Source organism: Camponotus vicinus, unplaced genomic scaffold (assembly GCF_025532165.1).
Source record: "Camponotus vicinus isolate PSW18456_S1 unplaced genomic scaffold, iyCamVici1.0 SCAF_8, whole genome shotgun sequence".
NCBI classification, from domain to species: domain Eukaryota; kingdom Metazoa; phylum Arthropoda; class Insecta; order Hymenoptera; family Formicidae; genus Camponotus; species Camponotus vicinus.
The window spans coordinates 3,937,767-3,962,977 of record NW_028141980.1 but is presented as its reverse complement, the minus strand read 5'-3'; the positions used below and the strand labels follow the sequence as shown (position 1 = coordinate 3,962,977).

Sequence of the window (25,211 nt, the reverse complement as noted above, 5' to 3'; positions counted from 1 at the left end):
TATAGATGTGCCGCGTACTGTGACGCTACACGACAACAAGATCGATTACGTGCATTGAAACGATCCCAACGGGTTGGTAGATCGTTTGCGATTGCTGGACGTTTCGCGTTGAGCCGATAACAATGCTCACGACAATGAAATCTTGTCAATTATCGAAGAACTTTACGAGGCTGGCATTATTATAAATTAAACTATGCGTCGACGAGAGGAGTCATTCTGTCAATGTTGCTGGTACCGAAATGTCGATTAATAAATTTGGTTTATCGCTCGGAACGTTGAATAATTCGTACTATCAATAGAATAGATTATTGAGAAATTATATACGCGATAATGCTCTGTGTCTGACTGCCAATAATTTTGACGCAAGATTGCGTAAGATTCAACGCGTAGCGTAACCGGGAACTGATACCGATGCCGTGAACAAACGATGCGTGGAAAAACTTTTGAAAGATCGACAGGAAGAAATCGAGCAAAAAACAATCGCGCTCGAAACAAACGTGCAGGCGCTGTAAATAATGATAGACGAAATAAAGAAAATGCTAAGATATGCAACATCTGACTCGACGCAGTAGGCGAGACGGGCGCATCCCGTTTGGACACGTAACGATTGGACATTGAACGATTGGACACGTAATATTGGACACGGAACGATTGGACACTGCACGATTGAACACTGAACGATTGGACACTGCACGATTGGACACTGAACGATTGGACACTGTACGATTGGACACGCACTCTGCACGATTGGACACCGCACGATTAGACACCGCACGATTGGACACCGCACGATTGGTGCTTATCCCGCTTCTGCTCCGTAAGACGTATTGGAACAATGCCCTCGTTTTCAATGCTGTACACATTTATGGAAACGTCGTTGGCAAGTTCAAATCTTTTAATCTGATTCACAGTCACTGGAAACTCAATGTCCCGGAGATTCAGCACTATCGCGTAATGCGAGTACGATGATTCCCGTTCCGGCTTTCTTTCGGCGGGATATAGAGCGGCGACCACTGCCCACGCGAAACACGCATTGTCTTTTGATTGCGCGTTAATCACTGCTCTCTTCATCATAATCTCCCGCGGCAATTTGATATGACATCCCGCGCGCATAGGATTATACTTATTTATATTTACAGTCAAATTTAATATTCGCGACAGTGCCCACCCGCTGTCGTGTTCCTGAAACTCTTCGAGCGATGCTAGGGTGGGCTCGATAACGCGCTGTTCGTACTACTTGCGTAAATCAGACGTGCGAAAGAGTTTATAATTTCTCGTATTGATACTTTTATTCGCGCGTTTGTCTCCGGCCACAAACTCACCGTTCAATATAGTGTTCACTTTCACATTATAGTGTTTTTTCATAACGTCTTGCACTTGCTCGAGCACAATGTCTTTGGCGTCCTTGAGAAATTGGCAAGGTTCGATGTGATTATAGTTTATTACCGCGCCAGTCAATATATGACTCTCGAACGCCGTATCAATCTCGCGCCACACAAGTCCATTTTGATGCGTGCTACATCCAGCACCCGCGTGTACGAAACGTCCACGTAGTGAATTTTTTAAATCATCGAGGCGCGCGATTCGGGCAATCAGTGACTCGAGTTCCGATCGATAATTGCGGTCGTTTAAGCCGACTTTGCTCTTCCAGTGACTCGATAAACTCGTCCCATCGTTGCTCCCACGCAATGTAATTTTCCACCGAATTCACTAAGTGCTCATACAAATCTTGCTCCGCCATTTTTTTACAAAGTGACTGCTGTTACTCTGGCAAATATACTGATAGAGTGTGCCTCTTTATTATGATTTATATACTGTTTCATGCATCGCATTTGTCTCACATTTTGTCATGGAATATCTATGGGTATGTTGCATTTTTTAGTACATTCAGTTAAATCTTACACTTGAGAGTATGATTATCCGAATATCGGATTGCCTTTTAACCTTGATAATTTTACGTTTTGTCACGTATATCTTGGAAATTTTTATTCCACTCAGCTAAATCTCACGCCTGGGGGTTAAATCATCCCAAATAGTAGACGTACATTCAGCTAAATTTTACACCTCAGAGTAAGATTACTCGAATAGCAGCCGTATATCGGATTGCCTTTTAACCTAGATAATTTCACGTTTTGACGCGTATATCTTGGAAATTTTTTATTGCACTCAGCTAAATCTCACGCCTGGGAGGATTAGATCATCCCGAATAGCAGACGTACATTCAGCTAAATCTTACACCTCAGAGTAAGATAATCTTGAATAGCAGCCGTGAATCGGTGCTTCAAAAATTAGAGGAAATGAAAATATCGCATCAGCAATAATCCCCTCCACATTGCAATTTGCGATACTATTTGAATTAATAATAATTCTAATACGATCAGTATTGCGTCGGTTGCACGTGTGAAAGGTTCATTGCTGAAGAAAACAACATGAATTTTTACGTTCCGATCGAAGAGAGTGATGTTGCGTGTAAGAAGCAAAAATGTAACACGTAAGTTTCGATTATTTAAAAAATTTCTTTTTTATTAATTTTTTAATATTGCGGTCTAATTATTTATATTTTTATAGCATTCAGCCTCGTCGTGCGGCTCGCATACTTGGAAGAAGATACGCTCTAACCCCGACGTCGTATAAATATTTGGACATTGGAATAAACGTTGGAGCTATATCGTATGTGGAATTGGTTCTCGGTGACAATCGTGGCAATCAAATAGTATTGCCTATTTCAACGTGGAATTTGTTAATGCCAAAACGTGCAGACATTGAACGATTTCTACAATCGACTGCTCCCCCATTAAGGATTGGAGATCTAACGATCGAAGTGCTTGTTATGCATCAATCGAAAATTGTGAAACTCACATTATGCGAAAATTCTTTGTACATGAAACCACCAACATTATTATATCTATTTAATTTTAAAAATTGTATCGATCATATGCACAATTGGTTATGTGAGAATACCTATCTTGTAAATGAAAAATTTAAACAGTTTGTAACTGTTTTACAACGTAACAATATTACTACTGTATGCGATGTTGTAAGAACGATACGCAAGAGTGATGTCTTTAACAGCGAATCATTAATTGATTGTGAATTATTAATATGCGCTGTAAATGATATTCTTTACGATGCGTGCAATAAATAAATAAATAATTTTTATTCCATCCACGGTTTTAACTTTTTTTGCTTCCATTTGAATAAGAACATCGTAATGCATAATCGGCAAATTTTAATCTTCTTGTTCTCAACGTACTCTGCCGAAGATGTAGAGAAATGCTGAGGTGGATGAGACGTGATGCTCTAGTTAGAAGGAGACAAGAGATATTAAAAGATATATAATGAAGAGAAGTCTGCAGCATTATAGTATCGTCCACGTTCTTAATGAGTGCACAATGGCTGAAGATGAAGACGTTATTATGATCGAAGATGCAGACGTTATTATGATCGAAGATGATAATTTAATGAGAGTGGACAATAATCAGGACGAATCATCCGAAGAGGATTGCATACTCTCAGGAGATTCAGATTACGACAGCGATTGTAGTGAAAATTTTGCAGAAATAACTCAACGAGATTTAGACCGTGCTGAAATTAACACCATAAACATTGTGAAAAAAATGTGTTGTATATACTTTTATTATCACGCTGAAGGCAATGTAAAGTTTTGCACATGTTGTTTTCTACAAATATCGGACTTATTTTCTCGTATTCGTACTATGCGAGAACATGAAACCACAAGTTACGCTTTGATCTTTGGATTGTACTGTAAAGAATGTAGAAACTCTCTACATCAAATATTGCTGTGCGACATGTGCCCGTTTGCACAAATTAAATTGTTAATCATATATAAACATTTAAAGGTATAAAAAACTTGGATGTGTGAATGTGATTGTAATATATGAACAATTAAAAGTATTGAATAAAAATAATATCTTAATTTAGATTAATTAATTAAAAGACAATTTTATTAATACATATGTGTTACTATAATATATTAAATAATATCACAACAATGGATCTGGAAATGTATAGAGGAATGGAGGCGCATAATCACCCTTCTCCGAGATGACTAATAGTGCGGAAAAATCGAACACTAAACAGATGTCGATAACACAATATGTGTGCGATCGAGAATTAGGCATACGAGGTATGCATAAGCAACGTTTCGTCAAACAAGCCGAAGTTACTATGTATGAAAATGGTTATACAGAATGGTCCGATCATGTACAACGGGAAACTTTTGTGAAATTCGGAAAACGCATGTCTCAATCGATGAAGACTCTCATTTCGGTAGCGAACGTAAAATTACTCGATTCATAGACTCAGAAAATGTTTGGATGTACTAATGTATCAGACGCCATACTGGACAATATTGTAATCAAATATTTAAATATGAGAACAATGTTTGTAGATATCAAGGTGTCGATTACAGTTGGGATAAGTGTATCAATGATTGCGAATACACGCCATGTATAAATATACGTATCTCAACGGGTATAAATCCAACGTACATAGACTTGATACTCTGGGATGATTTTGATCATAATATTAAATATGATGATTTTAGAAAATTGATTGCGGATAATCATCATAAGTTATTATTACACGTAACACGATATTGTACACGTACCGGCAAGAATGGTGTCCCGGTATGTATGTGTGGATGGCCAACGTTATACAAACACACGCTAAGCGAGCACGTAGGCAAGAATTTATTCTTCATTAAATTTTATCTTTTTATATAATTTAATTATTATTTAATTTAATAGAATGAATGCCGACTTTTAGTGCACGCGATTAAGCCGCATTTCTTAAAGAAAGAAAAGAAAAGTATATATATCGATACTAGAGCACACGAGACACGTATACAAACAGCGCGGTGTCCCGCGGTATATAGCTGTCTCACTCGCACTCTCTCGTTCGAACGTCGAGCGAGAGAGACGGCTGTCGGATACCTCTAATTCGGTATTACGTCTTATAGTGCTTTCTCTCTCGCTCTTCTGCCGTGCCCGAAGGACGCAACATCAGAATGCTCCCTACTACTCTACCCCCATTTTCTCTCTCGCTGCCCGGCCCACGTACATGCGCGCTTCGCTTGTGTGAGTATGACGTCAGTGAGCGTCACACAAGCATACCGGGACACCATTCTTGCCGGTGCGTGTACACAATGTGTATCTCGTAAATGTAAATGTCCACCCGAAATTACATATAAAAAGTATGTAAATAAAGAGGAGAAGCAGCAGGGAGAGGACACACAGGTAATTTTTGGTAATATAATTGTAAAATTAATTAAAAATATTTAAGTAATTATTTTTGATGATTTTTGCAGAATTTCAGGAGAGACGAGAAATCAGAATGTAGATCAGAGTGTAGATCAGAATGTACATCAAGGTGTAAATTTTGGAGCTAATCGCATCCCTATAACGGAATAAAACTTTTAATTTTGTTTTCAATTTTTTATATTTTTATATTTTTATATTTTTATATTATCATATTTTATATAATTTTTTAATATTAAGCACACACACACACACACACCCAATATGTAAAACTCATACACGTTTTTAAATAAACTTATATTTTGTATTCGAAGAGAAAAAAAATGTACAATTATTTACGCCCCTCTTCCTTGCGCTATCTCTCTCACTTACGCCTAAGTCTCGCGATATCTCTCTCTCTCTCTCTTACGCCATACGGTTTAATCGCGTTATCCTTCTCACAAACCTATGCATCGTCCTTTTCCAACGCTACACTTACCTCGCGCTATCCCTCTCTTACCTTTGCGTCGTCCTATGCATCGTCTTGCGTCATCCTTCTCGCACTTTTGCACTATCCTTGTCCCACGCTGACGCTGTACCTCGCGCTGTCCTTCTCTCACCTTCGTACTGTCCTTCTCACACGCATCGCGCCATCCTTTTCCCACGCGGCCGCATCACGGGCCCTCGCGAATCTTCTCTACCTCGCGGACCCCTCGTCTACCGGTTCCCCCTCCCCACACGTGACGTCACTCCCGCGCGCCGCGGTTCCCCCTTCCCCGCGCGTGACGTCACTCCTCCCGCGCGTCGAATTCCCTCGCGTCTCATCCCCCCTGAGAGGATCTGGGATAGAACTCCCTTATATATAAAATTCGAGATATTAATTAAAAAAGATCGGCCAATGCACGTGGCTAAAAGCGCGCGCCGCCTTCATGTTTTGGAGAGTCCGTCCACCGTCCACTCCTCCCTTCCCATTCGCCGCTTCACCGCGCGCCTACACACTCATCACTCCTCCTCTCCCCAATCACCGCGCTGACATTATGTTACAGTGAGGTCGCCTTCGCTGCTGCGCGCGTCTAGCCACGCGCATTGATGACCGATCTTTTTTAATTAATATCTCGAATTTTACGTGGTGCATTTCAAAATGGTATATGACTTTTTAGTTCGATTTAATGAGATCTACTCATGTTTTTTTTGGACGCATAATAGGACGGACACCCTGTATATGTACATACATAGTGTTACGTCCAGACCCTGAATTGGATGGGCCGTATGGAAGAACGTAACTTACTTAACCAGACACGCTTTATTCGGGCGTGTGTATGGATCGGATCGAGCGAATGTGAAGGGCCTGACATAGGTCAGCGATCGAAGGTCCCTTTAACGCTGTGTTTCTAGACCTATTCGGTCGGTGGTCCCTTTTCGGTAAAGGAACTTAATCCTTTTTACGCGGGACAGGACCTAGTGCGATCTCGGTATTCAGGGAGAGAGGAGGTTAAATAATTAAATATTATACATTAAATTAAAAATACGATATATTATTTAAAAAGATAAAGAAAGAGTGAAAAATATATAATAGCGCTTATAACTATGTGTGAGTGGGTGTCTATATGTATGTATATATCCCCGCGGGTGTTACGGTGGTTCGGAGGTTATCAGTCAGAATGTACAAGGAGGAATTTACGTTAAGAATTATATAAAATAGGTTCTGACTGGTTATTACAATATATATAATTAATATAATATAAGAAATAAGACAAAAATAAAAAGTGAATGTGTAATAAAAATATGAATAACGCTTACTCATTAAAGGAAGTATAGAATTCGTCGCTTGCGCATATGTTATAATTAGAATTAAAATTTTCTAAATTCGCCGAAACACAGGTCTAAATTAAAATACAGTAATAAAATTAAGATAAGAGATTCGCCAAGTCTGTTCAAAAATTATTCATCTATTCCAACGGTTTCTCCAAAAAGTAGTGATAATACAAAAGAAATAATATAAAGAAAAAAAAAATAATAATATAAAGATGGGAAATTAAAAGAAAATGAAAGGGAGTAAAGGAAAAATAGAAGTGGAGAGTTAAATATATATAAAGAAAGGCTGAAACGATATAAAGATAGAAAACAATACAAATTCTCGCTAAATAAATCAGAAAAAGCAACTAAAGGGAAATAAGAATTAAGGAGTAATCGCGAATCACCTTTCGGAGATTCAAAGCGAACTGGGAATTATTCGCGAACCGCCTTTCAGAGATTCTAGGTGAACGAAGAATTATTCGCAAACCGTCTTTCGGAGATTCTAGGCGAACAAAGGATTATTCGCGAACCGCCTTTCGGAGATTCTAGGCGAACGAAGGATTATTCGCGAACCGCCTTTCGGAGATTTAAGGCGAATTAGGAAGAACAAGGAATGAGACTGGAGGAGGGATGAGACAAGGATTGATTGATTGATAGTAATTAGTAAAAATTTAATGGTTATTAAACCGTTTAGAATTATTTGTCAGACATAGATTTTAAATTGTGAGATAGTAAGATATAGGAAAGGGAGAAAATAAAATTTACTCCATTTTACTCACTACTCGTTGGCATCACAAAAATGAGTGCGTTGATAAAATTGCAATGGCTGAGGTCGGAGCTTTATAACATGAAGAGCTGGGTAATGGAGATGTTCATTAGAAAATTTTTAATAAATATCCACTTACACACGATGCACAATTAAATGTTAACAAAATCATTTTCGCTGTGATATAAACAGATTAATAACTCAATTGCATAACGCAAGAAAAAGGATCCCCGAGGCTATATAATTTGAATCAAATTAAGATTGAATTCTCAAAAATGTGAATCTCGACTGTGACTAATAGAATGAATGAATGAATGCTGAATAAATTGCGTAAGGAACTGTGAACTGTACTGTCAACTGCACCGTGCGTCGCGCTTTGCGCTTGCATTTTTTAAAGTTATTGCTCCTCCTCCTTACTGGATGGTAGGAATCTTTTTGAACAAATGAAATAATTTCAATTACTCCCTTCTTAAGGACAAGGAGGCCGAATTTTGGAAGAAGAGGCGTTTCTTAAGATTTTAATTGGTTAAGCCCTTTGACTCGAGACTTAGCTCCATCCAATAGAGAGTGGAAGTAAGTTGATTAACTTATCGTTCTTGATGATTTAACGATTCGGAGAACGCTTGAGGGTGGCCTGTCGAACGAGCGCACGTGCACTATCAATTTTAAGAATATTCTTATATGTTTAGATTTTTACAATCTTCCCGAGGACCAGCAGATCTTTATTTTAAAAATTTTTTAGATAGAGCGGCTTCGAACATAAAGCCATACTAATAGATACGGGGCGGTTGAAATCTCTTATAACAACTTTTCATCTCATAATTCACGAATTTATTTAGAGTAGTTTCGTTAACGAATTTATTTAGAGTAGTTTCGTTAACGCTATCTCGACTGGCCATTCTCAGTATTAGATTTGTTTGGTTCAAATGTCAGTTATATGCGCGGGTTAGGTTGCGTTCTTTATACGCTATCATTATTTTTAAGAAGGATTGCTTTGCGTTTCAAATGCAAGCCGATCCTTGGTTTCTTTCTTTCACGATATCGTTTCGAAGAAAGAAAAGAATCGTGGAGTCCAGCGGACGTAACAATAGTATCCGAAAAATATGTTCTATTTATAAAACTTCTTTTGTTTATAACTTTTAAATAAACAACGAGCACCGACTAAAACCTTTTGAATGTTACTCAGGGTCATCACTTTGACAATATATGTCAAGGTCAAGGTTATCCGAGGTAGCTCCTCTAAACAATTACCAAAGATCGGCCAATTCGCGTGCGTGAAAGCACGCGGCGAGAAAGGCCGCCCTACTATAACTCGATACTAGGCGCGCAGCAAAGCGCTGGGCCGGAATTACTCAACGTAATGTTGAAGCGCCGCATATCGCCATCATGTTTTGGAGAGCGCTTCACTCGCCGCTTCCCCGCGCGCTTAATATCAAGTTACAGTAGTAGGCCTTTCTCGCCGCGCGCTTCTAGTTACGCGCATTGGTCGATCTTTTTTAATTAATATCTCGAAATTTTACGTGATTTTTTGCAAAATGATATAGAATTTTTTAGTTCAATTCAGTGAGATCTACTTATGATTTTATTTTGTTCCGAGATACCGGAAACACTGTATATACAGGGTGTCCTAGACCACACGTACACCCCTTTTCTTTCAAAAACTAAGCATTTTAGAGAAAAATGTTTCAGACAAAAGTTGTTTGGTTTCGAGGGGGCCATAAGATGGTACCATTGGTTTGACCTTCAAGAGTCATTTGAAGGTCACGTGAAGGTTACTTCAATTTTTTTAAATGGAATACTCTATATATTTTTGCACATTCTTGTAGCTCATCTCGAGAGCTTTCCAAAACACTATAATTAAGTTAGTTCTCATTAAGTACTTTCCGAGTTATGAGGCTTGAAATAATTTCTTAATTTTACGTAAATCATAAAATATCTTGTAAAATATTCATTTTTCGATTATCTTACCTTAATACTTTTATGTACAAAATAATAAGAGGAATCAATTGGTGTAAAAGAAACACAGTTATTTTAAAAAAAAAATATGTAATTGTTAATTACAAATTACATATTTTTTCTTCGAAACAACTATGTGTTTTCTTTACACCAATTGATTCCTCTCATTATTTTGTACATAAAAGTATTAAGGTAAGATAATCGAAAAATGAATATTTTACAAGATATTTTATGATTTACGTAAAATTAAGAAATTATTTCAAGCCTCATAACTCGGAAAGTACTTAATGAAAACTAACTTAATTATAGTGTTTTGGAAAGCTCTCGAGATGAGCTACAAGAGTGTGCAAAAATATATAGGGTATTCCATTTAAAAAAATTGAAGTGACCTTCAAATGACTCTTCAAGGTCAAACCAATGATACCATCTTATGGCCCCCTCGAAACCAAACAACTTTTGTCTGAAACATTTTCCTCTAAAATGCTTAGTTTTTGAAAGAAAAGGGGTGTACGTGTGGTCTAGGACGTGTGTATAGTTATTTGCAAAATAATAGAACCGGCTGAAAAAATGAAAATTCTAAATTTTAACAAAATTAATCAACTGAAAATTACTTTATTTTATTTATTAAATATACAATTAATAGAAATATAAAATATAATATCTCATTATTACAAAAAGATAACAATGAAAAAATGGAATTTTTCATTTATTTGATGTGCAAAATAATAGCACTTTTACATAAACTATGTATATAAAAAACAGTATTTATTTTAATGACTTTGGAACACTTATAATATTAATATTTCGTGTTACTGCCACGATTTTCAATAACAGCACTACACCTTCTTGGCGTGGAGTCCACTATCTTTTGACACCATTCAACAGAAATGGAAATCCCAACATTTCTGGATTACATCCTACATTTGATCGGCGTTTGTTGACTTCGCATCAAAAACTGCTTTCTTAACATCACCCCACAAATTTTCAATAGGGTTGAGGTCGGGAGACTGTGCTGACCACTCGAAGACATCAATTTTTTTGTCCTGAAACCATTATTTTGCTTTGCGCGAGGTGTGCTTCGGGTCGTTATCTTGTTGAAATACCCATTTCAGTAGCATCTCTGATTTTGCGTAAAGTAACATGGTCGTGTTCAATATGTGAACATACAAATCAGGATTCATTGTCTTTTCAATGCGATAAATTGGACCAGTTCCATAACACGAAAAGGAACCCCAAATTTTTGTTTCTTCCACCATGTTTAACTGTCTTGGCTGTATATCTAGGATTAAATTCTGACTTTTATGATCTTCGAACAAACTGACGAATACCAGGAAATCCTTTAATAATCACTTTAGTCTCATCACTCCATAGTATGTTACGCTACTTTTCCACTGGCCAATCAATATGATCCCGTGCAAATTTTAATCTTTTTTGCACATTCTTTTTTGTTAACAAAAGGAACTTTTCTGGGAGTGCGAGCAAATAGCTTATTTTTCACTAACCGCCTTCGAACATTTGAAGCATCAATATCCAAATTTAGATTCTGTTTGATCTTAAAGGATGAAATAAAAGGATCTTTTTTGACCATATTGACTATTCGTCGGTCCATTTTCTGCGAAGTTTTACTCTTTCTGCCCCTAGTTTCTGCTTTTGGTTTCCATATTATTGCATTTCTTATCATTTCATTTGAACACGATAAAGTTTCTCTAATAAATTTATATGATTTTCCATCTCGGCGCAATTTTAGAATAAATTGTCTTTCTTCATTTGTACAGTGGCGCTGTCTCCCCATTTTGTCTCTACAAATAATACTAATAACTTATATTCTTTTTCAAATAATAATAACTCTTATCCATGCCAGTTTACAAATTTCAAATAATTAAATCTGACCAAAAAATTCTGCAATTTACTGCACAAGAACTATGTTGTGCTATTTTTTTGCACAGTGAACATAGTGCTTTTTCGTTTTTTACACCAACGACAAGTATTCAAAATTCAACGAAACTAACCGAACTCTACTGCTTTTAGTTTAATGTACTTCTAGTACTTATTTAGTATAGAGATGGCGCTGTACATATTGAAAAAGTGGTAAATTCAAAAAATATTTGAAATATTTCTGTGTGGTGCTATTATATTGCACATAACTGTATATATATATATATACATATATATATATATATATATATATATATATATATATAAAGGGTGATCCAGAACAAACGTTTGTCTTTAAAAAAATAAATTGTCGAGTCTATTCTAAGACGATTTTCCCTTTACCAAAATTGTCTACGAGGCTTAGTTTTTAAATTATTAAATAAAATAGTTTGCGAATTACGGAACGAGTACAAGAGGTAGACAGGGACGGCGCAACTCATCGTCCGATACAGGCGATCATGTGGAGCGCTCGACGCGATCAGCTGATTGCTGCACACGATGAGTGTAACAATCAGTGTGTGTGTGTGTGTGTGGTGTATTTATGCACGCGTATCCACACATGCACCGTATTCTCTCTCTTTCTCTCTCCCTCTTTCTCTCTCACTCTTTCACTCACTCACTCACTCACTTATTCTTACCTTAATAATGAGATTCTTCATCCTGCTGATAAATAGCAGTGCCCAGTGTGTTGCACGATAATAATCGTCGTCGACGAGACGTCGTTTCTTCAACACGCAGTCTGACACATCGTCAAATAAGCGAAATTCTTTCTTTCATCACTTTCAACACTTTTACAAATTTACTCGCGCACTTAATCACTCACGATTGAACGGTAAAAGGAGGAATTTACCAACGGTTACGGTACGAATTTAATAAACGGTTAACGCATTTAATTATTAATTACACACTCAATTAAAGAAACGCGTTAACAGAACGCGATACTCGATGCAAAGCGCGAGACGCGACGACCGACGACAAGCAGGTCAGGTTAGTACTAGCGCGTAATGCTACACGTTTATGTTTGGCAGCGCTAGAGGCGCTAATACTAATTTTTTTACACCAATTGATTCCTCTCATTATTTTGTACGTAAAAGTATTAAGGTAAGATAATCGAAAAATGAATATTTTACAAGATATTTTACGGTTTATGTAAAATTAAGAAATTATTTCAAACCTCATAACTCAAAAAGTACTTAACGAAAAGGTACTTAATTATAGTGTTTTGGAAAGCTCTCGAGATAAGCTACAAGAGTGTGCAAAAATATATAGGGTGTTCCGTTTAAAAAAATTGAAGTGACCTTCACGTGACCTTCAAATGACTCTTCAAGGTCAAACCAATGGTACCGTCTTATGGCCCCCTCGAAACCAAACAACTTTTGCCTGAAACATTTTTTTCTAAAATGCTTTGTTTCCGAAATAATTGCGTGCGTTAATTAAAATAGCTCACCCTGTATATACAGGATGTTCCATTTTAACTTTTCCATCGAAATATCTCGTAAAATCTAAAAGACGAAAAAATGTTTTAAACAAAAGTTGTATGGTTTCGAGGGAGACATAAGATGGTGCCATTAGTTTGACTTTGAAGAGTCACCTGAAGGTAACGTGAAGGTCACCTCCAACTTTTTAAATGCGACACCCTATATGCTTTTACATATTCTTGTAGCTTATCTCGAGAGTTTTCCAAAACACTATAATAAAGTATTTCTTCATTCAGTACTTTTCGAGTTATGAGGCTTGAAATAATTTCTTAATTTTATATAAACCGTAAAATATCTTGTAAAATATTCATTTTTCGATTATCTTACCTTAATACTTTTCTGTACAAAATAATGAGAGGAATCAATTATTGTAAAGAAAACACAATTGTTTCGAAAAAAAAAAAGGAATTTGCAATTAACAATTACATTTTTTTTCTTAAAAATAACTATGTGTTTTCTTTACACCAATTGATTTCTCTCATTATTTTGTACATAAAAGTATTAAGGTAAGATAATCGAAAAATGAATATTTTACAAGATATTTTACGGTTTATGTAAAATTAAGAAACGCTTTCAAGCCTCATAATTTGGAAAGTACTTAAAGAAAACTAATTTAATTATAGTATTTTGGAAAGCTCTTGAGGCAAGCTACAAGAATATGCAAAAGTATATAGGATGTCCCATTTAAAAAGTTAGAGGTGACCTTCACGTGACCTTCAGGTGACTCTTCAAGGTCAAGCTAATGGCACCATCTTATGTCCCTCTTCGAGTCAAATAACTTTTGTCTGAAACATTTTTTCGAATTTTCATTATTTTCTGAAATATTTTCCTAGGGAAATTAAAATGAAACACCCTGTATATCAAAATGAAAAGTATCTGTGCTGCGTAACTTAAAGTAAACATTTATTATTTTGAGTTCAATCTTTATGTCTAAGTTTTTAAAAACTCTTCATTTCATTAGCAAGTTTTAGTACAAAACTGGACAATTAGACATTTTTGTATCAAATAACAATCAAAGGATTATATGATGTCGTGTGTTATATTTTTTCCTGCATGGAATTTGATCATGGTAGTCTTAGCTTGGTCTATAAATTGGAACTGTAGTAGATAGTTCCTGTAGTAGATATGTTTGAGATTATTATTCCATTTAATTTGTAATGAAATTGAGGAAATATTATATCTGACTATGAATTCTGAATTTGAAAGAGAATTCAGAATTCTCCATTTCCACACTAGACTTGCTACTCCCTCTCCCTCTGTACAGATCATAATAACTATTACTTTTTGTCTTCTGGAATCGAAGAAATCAATTCTGTCCTTCTATTCTAAATAGTGAGGTAAATGCTCATAATAAACTCGTGAAAACTTTTTCTTTTCGAGTTCATATTTGAACTTTTCCATCCTACATTGTGTCACAAGCAGGAAGGGGTTAGATAGACTCTTTTTCTACGACTAATTTTCTAATAATTAAACTTCTAATTAAAATGATATAGATTATATTAAGATAATATTTTATATAGAGTATTATTTACTTATACGGACCACCTTCCAATTTCAATAATTCTCACATATGTTATCAAGATCATCACTCTGAGTAATATTGTGAAGGTTTTAGTCGGCGGTCATTGTTTATTAAAAAGATATAAACAAAAGAAGTTTCATAAGTTTATTAATACATTTATCGAAAGAAAAGTCGGCAAATATGCATAAAAGGTCAGACCTCATCGATTTTATTGCTACTTAAATATGTTGTAGAGGAGGGTTTTCTGAGTAATTCTATGCAAGAAATAAGTGGGAGATGGTTTAGAAGATACAACAAATTGAATTTTTTATATATTTTGCAAAAGATACTTATATAAATGCCAGAAACGTATGTGATGCGCGCGCGCACACACACGCACACACACACACACACACACACACACACACACGGGAGGGTGCAAGGAGGCTTTCGGCTTCCTTCTCGCATCTTTCCCGGCGGTAGGGGACGCATTGCGAAGAGTTCAATCACAATGGATATATGCTGTAAGTTGTAAAGCGAGGTCTACCTTGCCTACCGGTGGGGTGGTTGCGGGAGGGGGGGCCAAAGGCCCCCCTTGCACCCCCTGCGCGCGCGCGTGTGTGTACATATAAATTTGTGATATTTTTAAATTGTATTAAATTCTATATAAATTTAAATTGTATTAAATGTATTTAAAATTATTATTTTTTTATGTAACAGCTAAAATAGTAGGTTTATGAAAAAAATGTATATAATCTTTTTTATAGGGTTTTTCAGGGGCTTTATTTTTTGCCTAAAATTTTTTTTCTCAAATCAATATTTTCGGAGATAAAAAACATTAAAATTGTGAAACTTCAATTTGTTGGATCTTCTAAACCAATGTTATCCTCCACTTATTTCTTGCGTAGAATTACTCTATTAGAAAAGGTTACTCATTACTACTAGAAAAAGTTCTTCTACAACATATTTCAGTAGCAATAAAATCGGCGAGGTCTGACCTTTTATACACATTTACAGAAAAGTCAATTGTTACATAATTTCACATAGATTCGTAACTTTCTATGCAAAGTGAAGTGTATCCCTAATCACAAACACGGGTTGGGTTAGGTTATATCTTCTGAAAGTGGAGCCCCCCGCAAGGGGGCGGAACATACTGTACCTACGCATGTACTTCCTAAGATGAAGCACAATTTACTCTTAATGGAGGTCAAAATTAAGTGAACTTTACTTCATCTTGGAAAGTACATGCGTGGACAGTTTGTTCCGCCCCCTGCGAGGGGCTCCACTTTCAGAAGATATAACCTAACCCAACCCGTGTTTGTGATGCGGGATACACTTCACTTTGCATAGAAAGTTACAAATGTAACATTTTTCGCGCACAAATAGTGTAATAACTCATCATATTTTATTGTTAAAGCGAGAAATTCGTAGAACTTCATGTTAACTGTACAACAATCTGTCTTGTACTAACTCACCTTTTCTTAAATATTTTCAAAGTCATAATATATATCAAAAACATAGAAGCCCATTATTCCACTACCTTCATTCTATATAAGAAAGGTAAACAATGTCAAACGACAACATAGTTTATATACGGTGTCATAAAATTATATATTATTCATTAGACATTTTTTGTTTATAACTTTTTAATAAATAATGACCGCCGACTAAAATCTTCACAACATTACTCAGAGTGATGATCTTGATAACATATGTGAGTATTATTGAAATTGGGAGGTGGTCCGTATAAGTAAATAATTACCCTAACTTACAACTAAAACTTAAAATTAATTTATTCATGTGCGACAAGAACATCTGCAATACACTTGCACTTCTACAGGATGCCTTCCTCATTCCTTGTCCATATACACATATATATATACACACACACGCACACGTACACGCACATGCCCACGCACGCATGCATATACGCACACATGGTAGAAAGGGTTTAGAATCATTAAATATCGTGGAAGTGATGATCGTAGAGTTCTTTTCTGTGACAAATATTCTCACATATGCACGCACATATGCATGCACGCACACACACATGAACATACTCATACATACACACATACATATGATGCGTCAAATCCGATCAGCAACCTTCTCACGGTAGACATTGGTTAATTCTAATGTTAGCGATAGTTGAAAAATGTATGGATTCTTTAATACTCCATTATTCCATAAAAAAATCACACAAACCTCATTTTTTAATTTGTAAAAAGGTTCATATTTTACGAATTATCCTGAAATTTACAAGAAAAATTGATTTCATTCTATAGAGCAAACTATGCAATTTTTTTAAGATAATATATATCCTTACTTTTAAAAAAATGGCTGGGGAAAAGGAGGATAAATTAAAAATCTAATAAATATTTTTTAAAGAAAAAATTTCATTCTTGAAAAAGAATTACTCAGATATGATAATTTTTAGTAAAGCTATGCTTTTTTTAAATTATGCGAAATGTTGACATGAAATTACTTATGCGATAATTTTATTGGCCAGTATAGAATACGAATACATATTCTGTAATTATGGAGCTCTTTTAAATTATAATTTTAACTGGGATAACATTGTGTATTATATTTTGAATAGTGAAACAGCCGTAACATTTTAATCTGCATTAAGAATTAAATAGCACATATTTTATGAATCAAGTTGAATTTTATTGATAAGTTCAATGTTAGTTTTAAAATAATTATTTTTTTATTTTATATTATTTTCTGAAGCAACATTTACGAATCATGGAAATGTTAATTTACATAACATAAATTTTTTCTGTTTGAAAGTAATTTTATTTTTGAAAATATAGAAAAATTATTATAGTAAAATGTTATAATGATTCCCATGAAATTTTTATTGAAAGAATTTTCAATAAAAAAATTTATATTAGTTATCTATATTAGTAATTTTATAATAATTTCAATAGTCACAATAAATGTGCTATTGGTATGGGATGTACTATTAGTATGCTATTTGGTATAAGATTATTAGTAATATAAAATTATTAATTTGATATTTAAGGTTTCCGCAATGCACAATGCGCATCAACGATCCTGTCCTAGGCGAGGCAAGGGAAATGTAGAAGTGGCCAATCAGCCAGCAGCGCGGCAGTGGCTGATTGGCCAGTTCTACGCTCCCCTTGCCTCGCGTAGGACAGGATCGTTGACGCGTATTATACATGAATATTAAAATTAAATTACATAAATTCTTTATTTATTTCTTATTTCAACGTTCCGTGAACATTTCATCAAGGAAAAATCACTTGATACTTATTTAGTTTTATATTATATATTAATTATATTATAATTTTTTATTTATTTCTTATTTCAACGTTCCGTTAACATTTCATCAGGGAAGAATCACTTGAATTATTTCTTGACAGATATCTCTTTATATAGTAGGATACCTAAAGAGAGGGAAGAGGTAAAAGATGGAGGAGGAAGGAAAAATGGAAGGAATTTCGGCTGATTAATTCGAAAACTGAGAGTATAAATTGTTAGATCGAATTGATTTTCCGATTATTGTGCTGTTGTTGGGATGCTTTTGAATTTCTAAGGATTCTTTGTATTTTCTGAGGAATTAAGGATCAGTCTCAGCTAGTTTTATTACATAAGATTTTGTACCGCTTTCTAGATTATGTTTTGTTAATGATATTCTGTTCTGTTATGAGTTATGATATATATTTTAGTTCAACTTTATTTTGATGTTCTTTTATGCATATACTTACCATCCTCTTGATTTCTCCTTTCCACGCAGAACATTCTCTAATAGATATCTAATAGATATCTAATTATCTCATAGATATCTAATGAATAATCTAAATGTCTAAATATCTAAATGTTTCTATGATGTCCATGTCTTCTATGGATAACTAGTATATCTAATATGTAGAAAATATCTACATCTCTAAAATAACTAACGGAAATATTTACTAGATGTGTATATATCATTCACATAGCTTACCAAAGATATTTATTAGAGATATACACGCATTACCTGTATATATACAGGGTGCGCCAAAAGTCTGGATACACCTAAATATCTCACAAACGGTGCATTTTAGAAAAAAATGTTTCAGGCAAAAGTTGTTTGGTTTCGAGGGGGCCATAAGACGGTACCATTGGTTTGACCTTGAAGAGTCATTTGAAGGTCACGTGAAGGTCACTTCAATTTTTTTAAACGGAACACCCTATATATTTTTGCACACTCTTGTAGCTTATCTCAAGAGCTTTCCAAAACACTATAATTAAGTACCTTTTCGTTAAGTACTTTTTGAGTTATGAGACTTGAAATAATTTCTTAATTTTACATAAACCGTAAAATATCTTGTAAAATATTTATTTTTCGATTATCTTACCTTAATACTTTTACGTACAAAATAATGAGAGGAATCAATTGGTGTAAAGAAAACACATAGTTGTTTTGAAGAAAAAATATGTAATTTGCAATTAACAATTCCATATTTTTTCTTAAAAACAACTATGTGTTTTCTTTACACCAATTGATTCCTCTCATTATTTTCTACATAAAAGTATTAAGATAAGATAATCGAAAAATGAATATTTTACAAGATATTTTACGGTTTATGTAAAATTAAGAAATTATTTCAAGCCTCATAACTCAAAAAGTACTTAACGAAAAGGTACTTAATTATAGTGTTTTGGAAAGCTCTCGAGATAAGCTACAAGAGTGTGCAAAAATATATAGGGTGTTCCATTTAAAAAAATTGAAGTGACCTTCACGTGACCTTCAAATGACTCTTCAAGGTCAAACCAATGGTACCACCTTATGTCCCCCTTGAAACCATACAACTTTTGCCTGAAACATTTTTTTCTAAACTGCACCGTTTGTGATATATTTAGGTGTATCCAGACTTTTGGCGCACCCTGTATATATATATATATATATATATATATATATATATATATAGGGTGATTCAAAATAATCCTATTGTCCTTGAAATGACACATTCTTGAGTCAATTCTAAGACGATTTTTCCTCTCCCTCCCTCACTCTCTCTCTCTCTTTTTCTCTCTCTCATTTGCTCACTCACTTGTAGTCATTATTACTGTTACTTCAATTATTATTTACTTTTTATTATTATTTACATTTTCGCTTTAATTATTATTATTTTTTTAAATTGTACTGTTTTTATTTTTTACGAGAGAAGGGAAATTCATTTTATGCATACTCACCGGTCGGTCCGGTGAGTTATGTGGGACTCGAGTACCAAGTCGAGAGAGAGAGAGAGAGAGAGAAAGAAAAAGAGAATGAAAATGTATGTATTCGCATGTGTGTATATCATATGTAGCGACCAGCAGGCGCCCCGCGTAAGCACCCGCGTCTGACGGTGAATCGCGCCACCCTTGCTTGCCTCTTATATCCGACCCGTCATAAGTTAATTACTTCCTTTAATAATTCAAAAACTAAGCGTCGGACGAAATTTTGCCAAAGGAAAAATCATCTTAGAATTGACTCAAGAATGTGTCATTTCAAGGACAATAGGGTTATTTTAAATCACCCTATATACAGGGTGTCCCATTTTAACTTTCACACTCGAATATCTCGAAACCATGACGGTTTCGATGAAAATGTTTTAAACAAAAGTTGTATGGTTTCGAGGGGGCCATAAGATGGTACCATTGGTTTGACCTTGAAGAGTCATTTGAAGGTCACATGGTCACCTCCAACTTTTTAAATGGGACACCCTATATGCTTTTACACATTCTTGTAGCTTATCTCGAGAGCTTTCCAAAACACTATAATTAAGTACCTTTTCGTTAAGTACTTTTTGAGTTATGAGGCTTGAAATAATTTCTTAATTTTACATAAACCGTAAAATATCTTGTAAAATATTCGTTTTTCGATTATCCTACCTTAATACTTTTACATACAAAATAATGAGAGGAATCAATTGGTGTAAAGAAAACACATAGTTGTTTTTAAGAAAAAATATGGAATTGTTAATTGCAAATTACATTTTTTTTTAAATAACTATGTGTTTTCTTTACACCAATTGATTCCTCTCATTATTTTGTACATAAAAGTATTAAGGTAAGATAATCGAAAAATGAATATTTTACAGTTTATGTAAAATTAAGAAATTATTTCAAGCCTCATAACTCGGAAAGTACTTAATGAAAACTAACTTAATTATAGTGTTTTGGAAAGCTCTCGAGATGAGCTACAAGAATATGCAAAAGCATATAGGATATCCTATTTAAATAGTTGGAGGTGACCTTCACGTGACTTTCAGCTGATTCTTCAAGGTCAAATTAATGGCACCATCTCATGTCCCCCTTGAAACCATATAATTTTTGTCTGAAACGTTTTTTTCTACAATCAAAATTGAAAAAGTTATTTAGGGTGATCGATTAAAATGGGACACCCTGTATACACACACACACACGCGCGCGCGCGCGTGTACATAAAAGTATTAAGGTCAAATAATCGAAAAATAAATATTTTACAAGATATTTTACGATTTATGTAAAATTAAGAAACGATTTCAAGCCTCATAACTCGGAAAGTACTTAATAAAAACTAACTTAATTATAGTGTTTTGGAAAGCTCTCGAGATGAGCTACAAGAATGTGCAATAAAAAATTGGGGTTTCCGTTTACAGAATTCAAGGTGACCTTTATGTGACCTTGACAACACTTTTCAAGGTCATACTGATATCGCCATGTAATGCGTTACTTGAAACCTTACAATTTTTGTCTAAAATATTTTTGTCTGCCGCGCTGAGTTTTTGAGATATTCGGCTGATACGGATGGTCTGCGACACCCTGTATATATATATATATATATATATATATATATATATATATACACTCGTCAACAAAATTATATATATATATATATATATATATATATATATATACACTCGTCAACATAATTATCGCATAATATGTGGAAATGTTTACATTTAAAAATGTGTATTGTCGCCTCATTTTCGGATAATCTCTTGCAGACGCTCATGCATATTGTTACAGACTCTAATTATTGCCTGAGGAATTTTATTTCATATTTGATTTAGCGCTGTGATCATTTCCACATTCCCGTCCTCTAACACACATACACAGACAGACACACACACACACACACACACACGATGCGTCAAATCCAACCAGCAACCTCCTCGTGATGCGCATCAGGTAATGTTAATGTGGGCAGTAAATGAACAAAAATATATAGGTAACTTTGATGTGTCGTAACTCCGCGAAAAAAATTGTACAAACTTCATTTTTTTTAAATTCACACATAAAAGTCCATATTTAGCGATGATTATCATGAAATTTGCGAAAAAAATTTATTCCACCCCGTGGAATGCGTCAAATTATGCAATTTTTTGAAGAAAACATGTTCTTACTTTTAAGGAGATGATGAGAAGAGGGAAGGATAAGTTCTAAATCTGACAAATGATTTTTGAAATAGAGGCTTTAAGCTTGAGAATGAAATGTTAAATAAAAATGATTTGCAATACTTTATTTCAAAATCTAGAGTAATACACCCTGTTTAATTAAAAGTAACGACTGCGTGCAATAGATGTCAGCTAAATGCGTATAGAGCGAGATCAAGCGCGATCATCCTCACAGTCAGTCGCATTATGGCCGCTGTGTTATTCACATTCTTTCTTTTGAACTCTACTGATTTTCTTCAATATATAATAAAATATATATTTTTGCATACAGACTCATGTATCGTTTCTTTACTCTGTTAACCTAACATGAAAAAAAAATTTTTTTCAAATATGACCATTTTTGACTGAGTCAAAAATACTTATTTGAAATATTATACTTATTTGAAATTATGCTATAAAAAATTTGATATGAAATTACTTATGCCATAATTTTGTTGAGGAATATATATATTTTTTAAAAAATGGCATAAGAACCAACGCGCGGTAGTTGGAGCGCAGAGAAGCAACAACATTTCTTTCTTTTTTCAATATTAGTTTATTAAAAAACTTATATTACAAAAACAAAAAGCGAACATTTCGGATCATCTTTTGATCCTTCCTCAGCGCGATGTTAACAATATACTCGTATATTACAGATTATGACGCGTTACATTGTACGAATTTGTTTCTCGACGCGTAGGTGACGCTAAATTGCATCCCGCGGAGGTCTAGTAAGCGACCTGCTTCCAACAGTCAATCAAATATACTATAATTATGCTGTGCGAAGTCGCAGCAGATTAGATTCCGCGCTTTTTACAATTAATAATACAGTATGCCGCTGTGCATCCCATGTTGATTTGAGATTTGATGACGAACAAAATCGTTCGTCATGAAACGCGTCGAGAAACAAATTATAATGTAACGCGTCATAATCTGTAATATACAGGGTGGACCATTTTAACTTTTAATGGAGAATAACTCGAAAACCAAGCCCGGGAGAGAAAAATGTTTCAGACAAAAGTTGTTTGGTTTCGAGGGGGCCATAAGATGGTATCATTGGTTTGACCTTGAAGAGTTATTTGAAGGTCACATGAAGGTCACCTTCAATTTCTTAAATGGAACCTACTATTTGTCATTACATATTCTTGTAGCTTATCTCGAGAGCTTTCCAAAACACTATAATTAAGTACCTCTTCGTTAAGTACTTTTTGAGTTATGAGGCTTGAAATAATTTCTTAATTTTACATAAACCGTAAAATATCTTGTAAAATATTCATTTTTCGATTATCTTACCTTAATATTTTTATGTACAAAATAATGAGAGGAATCAATTGGTGTAAAGAAAACACATAGTTGTTTTTAAGAAAAAATATGGAATTGTTAATTGCAAATTACATATTTTTTCTTAAAAACAACTATGTGTTCTCTTTACACCAGTTGATTCCTCTCATTATTTTGTACATAAAAGTATTAAGATAAGATAATCGAAAAATGAATATTTTACAAGATATTTTACGGTTTATGTAAAATTAAGAAATTATTTCAAGCCTCATAACTCAAAAAGTACTTAACGAAAAGGTACTTAATTATAGTGTTTTGGAAAGCTCTCGAGATAAGCTACAAGAGTGTGCAAAAATATATAGGGTGTTCCATTTAAAAAAATTGAAGTGACCTTCACGTGACCTTCAAATGACTCTTCAAGGTCAAACCAATGGTACCACCTTATGTCCCCCTTGAAACCATACAACTTTTGCCTGAAACATTTTTTTCTAAACTGCACCGTTTGTGATATATTTAGGTGTATCCAGACTTTTGGCGCACCCTGTATATATATATATATATATATATATATATATATATATATATAGGGTGATTCAAAATAATCCTATTGTCCTTGAAATGACACATTCTTGAGTCAATTCTAAGACGATTTTTCCTCTCCCTCCCTCACTCTCTCTCTCTCTTTTTCTCTCTCTCATTTGCTCACTCACTTGTAGTCATTATTACTGTTACTTCAATTATTATTTACTTTTTATTATTATTTACATTTTCGCTTTAATTATTATTATTTTTTTAAATTGTACTGTTTTTATTTTTTACGAGAGAAGGGAAATTCATTTTATGCATACTCACCGGTCGGTCCGGTGAGTTATGTGGGACTCGAGTACCAAGTCGAGAGAGAGAGAGAGAGAGAGAAAGAAAAAGAGAATGAAAATGTATGTATTCGCATGTGTGTATATCATATGTAGCGACCAGCAGGCGCCCCGCGTAAGCACCCGCGTCTGACGGTGAATCGCGCCACCCTTGCTTGCCTCTTATATCCGACCCGTCATAAGTTAATTACTTCCTTTAATAATTCAAAAACTAAGCGTCGGACGAAATTTTGCCAAAGGAAAAATCATCTTAGAATTGACTCAAGAATGTGTCATTTCAAGGACAATAGGGTTATTTTAAATCACCCTATATACAGGGTGTCCCATTTTAACTTTCACACTCGAATATCTCGAAACCATGACGGTTTCGATGAAAATGTTTTAAACAAAAGTTGTATGGTTTCGAGGGGGCCATAAGATGGTACCATTGGTTTGACCTTGAAGAGTCATTTGAAGGTCACATGGTCACCTCCAACTTTTTAAATGGGACACCCTATATGCTTTTACACATTCTTGTAGCTTATCTCGAGAGCTTTCCAAAACACTATAATTAAGTACCTTTTCGTTAAGTACTTTTTGAGTTATGAGGCTTGAAATAATTTCTTAATTTTACATAAACCGTAAAATATCTTGTAAAATATTCGTTTTTCGATTATCCTACCTTAATACTTTTACATACAAAATAATGAGAGGAATCAATTGGTGTAAAGAAAACACATAGTTGTTTTTAAGAAAAAATATGGAATTGTTAATTGCAAATTACATTTTTTTTTAAATAACTATGTGTTTTCTTTACACCAATTGATTCCTCTCATTATTTTGTACATAAAAGTATTAAGGTAAGATAATCGAAAAATGAATATTTTACAGTTTATGTAAAATTAAGAAATTATTTCAAGCCTCATAACTCGGAAAGTACTTAATGAAAACTAACTTAATTATAGTGTTTTGGAAAGCT

The 25,211-nt window shown here is 34.4% G+C and overlaps 2 protein-coding genes across 21 annotated transcripts in view; both read left to right on the top strand.

Moving 5' to 3' along the window:
• LOC145976180 (uncharacterized) overlaps positions 1 to 25,211 on the top strand; it is a 187,524-nt gene that overhangs the window by 84,314 nt on the left and 77,999 nt on the right. The window lies entirely within an intron of this gene.
• LOC145976183 (uncharacterized) lies at positions 2,244 to 9,549 on the top strand. 2 transcript variants are annotated; one of them, XR_014440205.1, is made up of 3 exons: positions 2,244 to 2,491; positions 2,569 to 5,258; positions 5,330 to 9,549. XR_014440205.1 is itself a non-coding variant. In XM_083107193.1 (2 exons), the coding sequence occupies exons 1-2, from the start codon at positions 2,430 to 2,432 to the stop codon at positions 3,143 to 3,145; spliced, it is 639 nt and encodes a 212-aa protein (XP_082963319.1). In that variant the 5' UTR covers positions 2,244 to 2,429; the 3' UTR covers positions 3,146 to 9,548. The 2 variants fall into 2 exon arrangements, 1 of the variants encoding a protein (XP_082963319.1); XM_083107193.1 differs by having other exon boundaries at positions 2,569 to 9,548.

Excerpts from the sequence above, each read along its gene's own strand:
- LOC145976183 (XM_083107193.1), top strand. The coding sequence starts at position 2,430 with ATGAATTTTTACGTTCCGATCGAAGAGAGTGATGTTGCGTGTAAGAAG. Across the intron at positions 2,492-2,568 it reads AAGAAGCAAAAATGTAACAC|CATTCAGCCTCGTCGTGCGG; the intron begins GTAAGTTTCGAT and ends ATATTTTTATAG.